The sequence below is a fragment of the Scomber scombrus genome, chromosome 7, assembly GCF_963691925.1.
Source record: "Scomber scombrus chromosome 7, fScoSco1.1, whole genome shotgun sequence".
Classification (NCBI taxonomy): Eukaryota; Metazoa; Chordata; class Actinopteri; order Scombriformes; family Scombridae; genus Scomber; species Scomber scombrus.
The window spans coordinates 30,508,478-30,518,855 of NC_084976.1; the positions used below are offsets into that span (position 1 = coordinate 30,508,478).

The 10,378-nt window shown below is 38.8% G+C and overlaps 1 protein-coding gene and 2 non-coding genes across 3 annotated transcripts; 1 reads left to right on the forward strand and 2 right to left on the reverse strand.

Annotated features, from left to right (window-relative positions):
• Positions 1-1,375: 1,375 nt before the first annotated feature.
• LOC133983978 (CD209 antigen-like protein C) lies at positions 1,376-1,949 on the reverse strand (the record flags this gene model as incomplete). Its single annotated transcript, XM_062423194.1, has 3 exons — positions 1,376-1,532; positions 1,609-1,721; positions 1,863-1,949. Coding segments are annotated over 3 exons (348 nt in total), but the record flags the coding sequence as incomplete, so codon positions are not given.
• Positions 1,950-9,121: 7,172 nt separating this feature from the next.
• trnal-aag (transfer RNA leucine (anticodon AAG)) lies at positions 9,122-9,203 on the forward strand. Its single transcript has one exon. It is a non-coding gene; the product is annotated as a tRNA-Leu (tRNA).
• A 793-nt stretch (positions 9,204-9,996) lies between these two features.
• On the reverse strand, positions 9,997-10,078 carry trnal-aag (transfer RNA leucine (anticodon AAG)). The gene has a single exon. It is a non-coding gene; the product is annotated as a tRNA-Leu (tRNA).
• Between the last annotated feature and the right edge of the window lie 300 nt (positions 10,079-10,378).

The following is a 10,378-nucleotide window of genomic DNA, read 5'->3' on the forward strand; positions in this document are numbered from 1 at the left end:
GTCAGCCACCACCTGTCTGTACCATACCTGCCATACTACCTGCAAGAAATACGTGACATTAATCGAAGTCTTCTGGTGTCTCATTGTGCCTGAACACATGAACGATGACATGTTCTTCAATTCAGCATATACCATTCTCACATCCCTAAATAATACAGAGGTTTTTTAGTTCTGCTTTAAGTTGTGACACATGTATGATAGTGACTAATGCTTCTTGAATTCTTATCAGTAAATAATCTCCTTTAATGGTTTTAACAGGGCGTTTCGGCTGCAATTCTCCTTTGATGACCTGAACTTAATATTTCTTTATGGACTTTATTTGTCCTTTCCTGCCCCTTTAAAATTATATTTGGGCAATATTCAATAATATCTTTAACATTTTATACTATATTTGATAGTAAAGGGATTTCTATATTTTTTCTCTTCCCAGTTTTTTCAACATTTTCTGTACTGGTCTAATTTGGGATTCGATGGGCTCTTTACTACTTCTATATCCTTATTAGTATTGGCCTCCTGGGTCCAATATATTTCATGTATTTATGGTTCCAGTTAATATGCACTCTTTATTTATGTCTTTCGGAGCTTGATTGCTGTTGTTTTTGTATACACTTATTAGGGAATTGTTCCCTGAACAGGTGCTGGCAATTTCCTGCCACGCCTTCAACTTATCAGGGTTCACCTGTGGTTTATTTCAGAGTGTAATAACAAGTATTTTACAGAGGTTTTTAGTTCTGCTTTAAGTTGTGACACATGTATGATAGTGACTAATACTTCTTGAATTCTTATCAGTAACTAATCGCCTTTTATGGTTTTAACAGAGTGTTTCCGCTGCATGTTCTCACACTGCTGCAGTTCTCCTTTCATGACCTGACCTGTCATTTTTTATCATAATCAAATGCATTTATTCTGACACTGAAGATCCATCTGATAAAATGAAATTGTACCTTTAATACAAAAATCTGGATTTTCCATTAATTCAAAACTTGATCAATAACATGATTTGTGGTATTTGTTATTTTGTCACCTAGTGATGAAAATAAATAATGTGCAGTAAGAGAAACTGAGCAAAATTCATTTAGACTCAAAGTTTTCAGCTTTATTTTTACAGAAGAAGCCTGGGACAAGAATCATGGCAGCTGAGACAAACACATGTTAGAGATGCTTACAGATGATGGAGTGTCTGAGTTTATACTCAGTAAATATAAAATGCTTAAAACAGGATAACACAACTCACTGCTATTGGTGGAAAAGATTGAGTAAAGGAGCACACACACACAGACCAACACACACACACATACACAGACCAACACACTCACACACATACAAACACACACACACATACACACACACGTTATTAATCTTTACAGCGTATCCAGTAACCTTCTCATGTGTGGTTTCTCACTGTTTCAACAGATAAAGCCGCCTTTTTGCAGATCCAACCGTTTTTGTTTCCACAGCTCGCTGATCTCCATCTTGGGTTTGGAACAGAAATTGCACAGACGCCGTTGTTAGCAGGTTGTGTCATCCAGGATCTGAGGGAAGAACATAATGTTTAGATCAAGGCTGATAGATTTTATTATTCAAACTGTTTAGGAATGTGTCTTTTACTTTTCAGCCAGATCACTTCCATCGATCCACTTCCATTTCCCTGCTTCAGCTCTCAGTCCAATCCAGTAGCCAGTGAAACTTGAAGTTTTCCAACTTTTATCATTGATGAATTTCTGAGGACAACAGAAAGACACTTACTGTATGAGAGATATTTAAACACTGAACTTAAATAAACACACTGTGGCCCAAAGACTCAGAAAATACAGCTTCATTTCATATATGACATCATAAAATTCCCACCGTTTTCACATTACCTTTTCATCTACATTAACTATTACAGCCAAGTCGGATTTCTTTCCTCTGCAGTTCTGTTGAGCTTCCTCCCAGGTTTTCTGTTCGTCTTTTTTATCAGGGTCATGGATTACATAACAGCTGGACTTGTGGTGCAGCCAGCCATCTGGGCAAGGTTTACACTGTCTGACTTAAATAACAGAAACCAACAAATAAACAACATTACTGCATTGTTACATTATTATTGGTTATTTTTGGACTTGAGTTATGAGATCTGAACTTACTTTCATCTCTTATTGGGCAGTAGGCAGCAATGATCTGCTCTATGTTTCGTATTTGTTCTGTTAAGATGTTCTTTTCTTTCTCCATCTGCTGCTTGTCCGTAGTTATTTTCTTGTTTTCCTCAGTCAGGTTTACGATCTTCATTTCTGAGACATTATATTCCTGTTTCAGGTTTCCAATGATGACTGTCTGATTATCTTTGTCTCTCTTCAGTTTGTCGTTGAGGTCTGTCAGGTTGCGATTGGTCTCCAGTAGAATTGTGTGGTTTTCTTTTAACTGCTCCAGCTCTCTTACATTATTCTCATGATAATACAAAGACACTGCAAAAAGAAAATGTGCCTCTTAATTGATAGTAATAATGCAATTCTGGATTAATCATTTTGCCACTGTTGGAAGCTACTTCTTCTGTTCAACTTCAGGTTTTTGAAGTTGTTTGACGTATTGAGCAGCATCTCATGTTTATTGATATTACTATTATTATTTGACTTTAACATTAGTATTGCATCTCAATATTTATAGTTGAAAGTGCATCTCATACAGCCAAAACTGTAACAATGTAGGGGGGACCAGGAATGGTTGTAACAAAGGTATAGTTTTAATAGCATCACTTTAACCAATAAGGGATAACGTAAGAGTCATGTATAACCACTCCCTCCCTGACCTTGCATGTTAATTTGCATGGCTGTGTGAAGAAGTGTGCAGATTTTACAGCCAAAACGTTTTAAAGACAACATTTTCAGGTAAGAAAGTAATTTTTTGGAACAAGTCTATATTTTGATTAGTACTGTTGAAGTTTGAATTAGGTAACTTGTATCAGGTAAGAGAGTAGGTTCTCATGTAAAATGTGAGTCATTTCATCTATGCTAATTTTAAACCACCATGTTGATACAGCTAGCTAAACAATGGCTGACAGGGGTGGGGATGGTTGTAACACTTTCTAAGAAAATGTTACAACCATCCCCGTAATCACAATTCATGTATTTTCTCTATCCTACTCCTTTTTTTCAGTATGCCAAGACAGTGGGTGAGGAAAACGAATAGGAGTGTGTCTGCACATGTACTTGCATCATGTAAGTTGCATCAGATGAAGTGAGGCAGGGAAAAACAGTGAGGTCAGTCACCAAAGACTACTCCATCTGCCATGTGACACTGAGCAGATACTGCAAGAAATTGCAAAACCTCAGAGAACAAGGTTCATGAAAGCTGCCCAGTGTGGGCTATCACAGCAGTCAAAAAGTCTTCGATGCACAGCAAGAGGAGGTGTTGACTGGTTACTTGATTGAGGCAGCAGACTTGTACTATGGACTCACTCCACGTGAGGTAGACCTACTGAGCATTTGACAGGTGCAGATTAGTATGCCATAAGTAGGAAATAGTTACTACTGCATCGGTTCTTTATCTATATGTATTTAGGTACCATGGGGTACAACTAACTAACTAACTAACTAGTTTTATTTTCTTTTAGGTCAGGAAGTTTGCATATCAACTTGCATTGGAGTACAACATCAAACACCCCCAGTCATGGGATGACAATAACATGGCAGGTCCTGATTGGTTATCAGGCTTTATGAAAAGGCATCCTAACTTGTCCATGAGAAGTGCACATGCAACTAGCTTGGCCCGAGCTACAAGCTTTAACCGTACAAATGTGGAGGCATTTTTCTAGAAGCTTGGGGATGTTATTTAGAGGTATAGCTTTGATGGATGTGGCATATTGAATATGTCTGAGACTGGTGTTACCACCGTCCAGACACCAGACCGAGTAGTTGCACACCGAGGAGTAAAGCAGGTTGGATCAATGACTTCTGCTGAGAGAGGTGCCTTGGTCTCAGTGGCATGTGCAGGGCAAGCACTCGGAAATTCCATCCCACCCTTCTGCGTTTTCCCTCGCAAGAAGTACAAGGATTTCTTCGTAAACCTTGGACCACCTGGTAGTGTTGGGAGTGGCAATGGATGCAAGAAAAAAATGTTCTCTTGTTTCTGGACCACTTTGCCATGCATACTAAAGTCAGTCCAGAGAAGAAGGTGTTACTCCTGTTTGACAATCACAACTCACACATTTCAGTGAAAGCAGTTAATTACTGCAAGGCAAATGGAATTGTGCTACTCTCTCTACCTCCACATTGCTCACACAGACTTCAACCACTTAATCGAAGTGTCTATGTTCCCCTGAAGAAGGCTGTAAACTCAGCTGGGGATGCTTGGATGAGGATTAATCCTGCCAAGAAGATGACCATTTATGATGCGCCATCACTTATGAGAACAGCTCTGCCCACTGCTGTATCTCCTAGCAAGATACAGGCTGAATTCAGATCCACAGGCATTCGGTCATTTAACCCAGACATTTTTCAGGACCATGACTTTGCACCTTCCCAAGTGACTAACCGTCCAGACCCAGTTTCTATGGCTTCTGTAGTTTCCCAGCAAGAGTCCCTCAACAACAGCCGCCTCCACCCTACTTCAAATCTCCTCTGCAACAACAACAGCCTCCACCCTGCCTCAGGTGTCCTCTGCAGCTACAGCAGCCTCCATCCTGCTTCAGATCTCCTCTGCAACAACAATAGCCTCCACCCTGCCTCAAACATCCTCTGCAGCTTCCTCCTCTGCTCCTGCTGAGCCCTAAACTGAAGTGTTCAGTCCCTCTTCTGTAAGACCATTTCCCAAAGCAGGGCCAAGAAAGACCACTGGTACGACAAGGAGAAGGAGAAAGTCACACGTCTATACAGATACACTGGTCAAGCAAGCCTTGGAGGAAGAAGAAAAGAAGAGGAATAGTAAGAAGAATGTGAAAATGGCCATATTTGGAAAGAGGCAACGCAAACAAAATAATTCAAAGAGAAAGATCCAAGAAGAACAAGGACAAGGGTTGGGAAACCTCAGAAGAAGAAGATGATTTTTGCATTGTGTGCATGGATCAGATGTGTAGATTGCAAGTTATGGGCCCACGAAAACTCTTTCTCTGGAACACCTGCATACATATGTCACCACTGTGACTCTGATTACTCTGTTTAGATGGATAACACACAAAGATACACACACTCAAGTTCATGTTTTATCATTTAAGACAGACACAGTGTGTATGTTTGTTGTTTTACTGACTGTCAACATCTTCCTGTAATTTTACGTGGATTATGACTAATTCTGACATCCTGCTGAAGGTTTCCATTTATATGTGTATAACATTGATAGGTATTATCAGAATATGTTCTTTAAGAAAGCTCTTCTAATGTTAGGATCCACACCACTGACACTGTTCCTCATTTAGCCATCAGTGATGAGTTCTTTTCGTGCGTAGTGAAGCACAGGAAGATGCTTTAGTGTTGGCACATGCGCAATAAACTCATATAGATGCATATTTTGTGGTGTGGCCTCAGTTTGTAGTTCTTCAATCTTACTGTTACGATTTACCCCAGGTTGTGTTACAACATATCCTGGTACTGGGGTAGTATGTAACAATGGCACTCCTTGCATTTGACGTCAAATAATGAATTCTGTGATATAGTTGGAGAGGTTGAAAACATTGCTATTTGTAGACAAATGAGGGTACTTTGTGTCAAAATTACAACCGTACCCGGTCTCCCCTACATATAAACATCTGACTGTTTTAAAACTGACTTTTAAAAATATGTTAATCTATCCTTTACATAAGGACTAACAACAATAATAACAAGCTACGGAAAAAGAAACATGTAATTTGATGTGATATTCACATAGAGGATACTCACAGTAGATATGAAGGACCAAGATTACCAACAGTATCACCCAACTCACTGCTACTGGTAGAAAACACTGAGTGAAGGAGCCACACTTCTTATCTAAGAAAACAATAAGGATTGAGCAGAGTGATGTCAACACTTTGATTTCAAAATGGACTTCAATAGATTATAGAAACTTTGAACCTCTTTGAAAAATCCAATGATTTACAAAAAATGAAAGTTTGTCAACTTAACTATGTTTCTAACATACCTGAGGTGGCTGACACAGTGCACACAGCTGTATTAACATAGTCACTTTCTTCCTCAAGTTCCTCTGAAACAGTTCAGATCAAACACTGATGTTTAAATATCTGCAGTAAATTGGCTCTTATTTACAGAATCACATCCAATCTTTTGCTGCCAGTGTGTTGTCATGTATCAGAAGCTTTAAAAAGAATAAACTAACATACTGTTTCACTAAAAGATGAAAACCTCATCGAGTGTTTATGTATTAGAAAGCATCTTACCTTCAGATGAAGCAACAGTGAGCGTCTGCGTGTTTCTGTTCATCCTGAACTAAAGACACTGACAGCCAGCAGTCCTGTATGAAGACTATAAAGACATATAAAGTACAGAGAAGAGGAAGTTTTCAGTTCTGCTTTTAGGTTATCGTCTAACGCATCTTGAGATCATTTCTGGAAATAATCTAATGAAGTTAATGGTTTTAACAAGGCGCGTTTGCAACATATTTTCACACCATTTTAGTTCTGCTTTCCTCTGCAGTCCTCTTGAGCTTCCTCTCAGCTTCTCTGAACAGGAGGATCAGGGTTATTGACCGCAGTGTGATATGACGATATATTGAGGCCGGCTCTACGCTGGGGCAAGGGGCTTTTGTTTTTGCTTCTGATTGGGTGGGTTGCAGCCTACAGCCCGACTACACTGTACTGCATGCATGAAGCTCCCACTTTCTTTGAAATTATTAGTTTAAACGCCCCATTTACCATGTTGATGATCAGTGCATCAGTCTATCCACTCATGGCTGCGTCACACTTCATTATCAAATCCAGTCTGCATATTGAAAGGATGCTCAAATCAATGAAACTCCATTACATGTTTACACTGCTACCTTACACCCAGACATAAACAGCACACATACACATACATACACACACACACACACACACACACACACACACACACACACACAGGGTAACTTACGTCACTTTTAGGGTATTCACATAGAATCTTAAGTCACGTGTGTGTCCCTGAAAGCGACTTAAGTCATGCAGACACACACACTCACACACATAAACCCACATACACATACAACCACAAACACTCACACAGTCACACACACACACACACACACACACACACACACACACACACACACACACAGGGCCTGTATTAGTGCACTGATGTATTTGTGCAGCAGGAAACTTCAAACAACCCTCTACAGATCTACTTCCAAATCAACCCTGTTCAAAAGATAAAAACGTTCCATATTTGATGCTACCGATGCCGCCGCCGCCTGCATGTTCGTCATCCTTCTCATTATCTTGTGAGATGCTGAGTGTCTCTCTCTCCCTCCCTCTCTCTCTCTGTCTCTCTGTGTGTGCTGAGTGAGTGGCTCCTGAAATTTGGACAGAAATGATATCAAAGCTCTTGTTAATGTTGTTTCCTCTGCATGCAGCCTCACTGATTGCTTCAGCCAGAGGAGGAGAGAAAAGGAACGACACAAATAAAATAAAATAAAAACATTAAAATCAGATCAAACTACAAACATTTGATGACATGCTGTTAGTAATTCCAGATTTATCATATATTTAGACAGAGGACTCCCATGGTATTAAGAAAAGAGATGATTTCTGGATTTCCCTAAATGAGATGTTGCGTGACTAAATTCCCCCCTGTTACCACGGCAACCGCGAGAGTCGTACAGCATCTTTTCCCGCCAGGGTTTGTCCCATTAGTGCGAGATTGACACTGACACTGACAGCAGTGATGTTGCATAGAAATATGAATGAAGAACGGTAAACACTTTATTTTACAGGTCCTTGAATTTAAAACTAAATTACCTGGAGTCACTTTTAGGACTTTTTTTTTTACAGACACATGGTGTAATTTGGTGACTGCTTTTTTTTATTACATCCAGATTTAAAGGGTTAATATCTCACACTGCACTGTAACTTTTTTTAATGTTTTCTTTCATCTGTCTTACTCGATTTTAGTTGAACCCTTGTGCCTCACTAAGGACATTTTTGGGTTTTCATTTTTTATTTTCTTGATAATTTGGGCTGTGTTCATGCATTTAAAGAATGTCCTTATAGAATTTGATGCCATATGCATGAACACAGCCCAAATTATTGAGAAAAAACAAAGAAATGACTTATAATAATCATTTCTAATATGTCTATAATAGACTGTATAAACAAAATTGTTCCTCATTGTTCCTCATTGAAGAAGGCTTTAAACTAGCGATTGAGACCATAAACACATTTTGAAAACGTTTACTGAGGTTATAAATCAAGTGAGAAGTTGGTGAATTCTCCATTGACTTGTTTAGAGAAGGAAGTCCTTTTGACACCAAAACGGTCGCCCCCTGGTGGCCTTTTGATAGAATGCAGTTTTAAGTTACTTCCGCGTTGGCATCATTTCACAGGACCGGAGCTCCCCACCTGATTGAAACACATTATAACTACATTTTTTGAGCCTCCTGCTAAAAAATGATAACTGTATTTAGCTCTATGGCAGAATTCCCCAGTCCTGTTGTCATGTATGATGAAGCACAGCAGACCAATGAAAAATGTGGTTGCATCCAAAATGACCTGGATGTGTTGGTATGGGTGTCAGAGTGTGTAATTTATGTGTGTATTGAAACATAAATGTGTGTGTGTGCAGATAGAAATAGAGAATTTGTATTATCTTGCAGGTTTGCATTTATAGCATTATGTCTAAATCTCACACACACATAGAAGCTCATCAAGCTCAATAGATTATATCATAAGGGTCAATGAGGTTTTTTTTATGTCCATGTGGTTTAGTTTAAATTTAAAGGGTTAAAATGTGAAAATAAACATATGAATAACTTGCACACATTCTTTTTTTGTGGACCCAGCATCAAATTTCTGCTTTTAATCCATTTTGAGAGAATATATTAGAGGATTATGGCAAAAATGTCTATGTGGTGTAACCATAAAGCATTGATTTTGTAACCACAAGAAGCATTGTGGGCTCATAACCTAAAGGGTTGGAAGCCAGCTCCACTCTGTTCTGTCAATGTGTTTCATGGATGTAGGACAACAGGTAGTGTGGCCGAGCGGTCTAAGGCGCTGGATTAAGGCTCCAGTCTCTCAGGAGGCGTGGGTTCAAATCCCACCACTGCCATATTATCTCTTAAAGTGCTGGCAAAAAAAAGGTTCACTGCTGAGGTCCTGTTACCTCTGTGATCTGGATTTCAGTGATAAATAAGGTTTGGCAAGATGAGCAATTCAAAAATAGTTTTGAAAGCATCATCAGGTTTGTTAAAATATACATTTAGTATTTTTGTTGGTTTTATATCATTTGAAATGACATTTATTTTACCAAAAGTAAGACTCGCCCCATCCTTGCTTGTGAATGACTGAGCCTTTCAGGGATGCTCCTTGTATACCCAATCATGACACTCACCTGTTTCCAATTAACCTGTTCACCTGTTCCAAACAGGTGTTTTTTGAGCATTCCTCAACTTTCCCATTCTTTTGTTGTCCCTGTCTCAGCTTTTTTGGAACATATTGCAGGCATCAAATTCAAAGTGAGTGAATATTTGCAAAAAAACAATAAAGTGTATCAGTGTGAACATTAAATATCTTGTCTTTGTAGTGTATTCAATTGAATATAGGTTGAAAAGGATTTGCAAATCATTGTATTGTTTTTATTTACGTTTAACACAACGTCCCAATTTCATTGGAATTGGGGTTGTAGTTTGGCATGATCTTACATTATAACTTTTTTATATTAAATAAAGGTAATGGAATACAATTGTTCTAAATATTACATTTATTAGTATAAGTCCGCTTTTAAAACTATTTTTGAATTGTTCATCTTGCCAACCCTTATTTATCACTGAAATCCAGATCACAGAGGTAACAGGACCTCAGCAGTGAACCTTTTTTTGCTAGCACTTTATTAATAGATAATATGGCAGTGGTGGGATTTGAACCCACGCCTCCTGAGAGACTGGAGCCTTAATCCAGCGCCTTAGACCGCTCGGCCACACTACCTGTACTTCTGGGCAGTAAGGGAGCTGGCTTCCAACCTCTAGGTTATGAGCCCAGAATGCTTTTTTTTTTTGTGGTTACAAAATCAATGCTTTATGGTTACACCACTTAGACATTTTTGCCATAATCCTCTAATATATTCTCTCAAAATGGATTAAAAGCAGAAATTTGATGCTGGGTCCACAAAAAAAGAATGTGTGCAAGTTACTCATACGTTTATTTTCACATTTTAACCCTTCAATTTGACTAAACAAAACAAAAAACCCACCACTGACCCACCTATACAACAATATTTCCATTGGT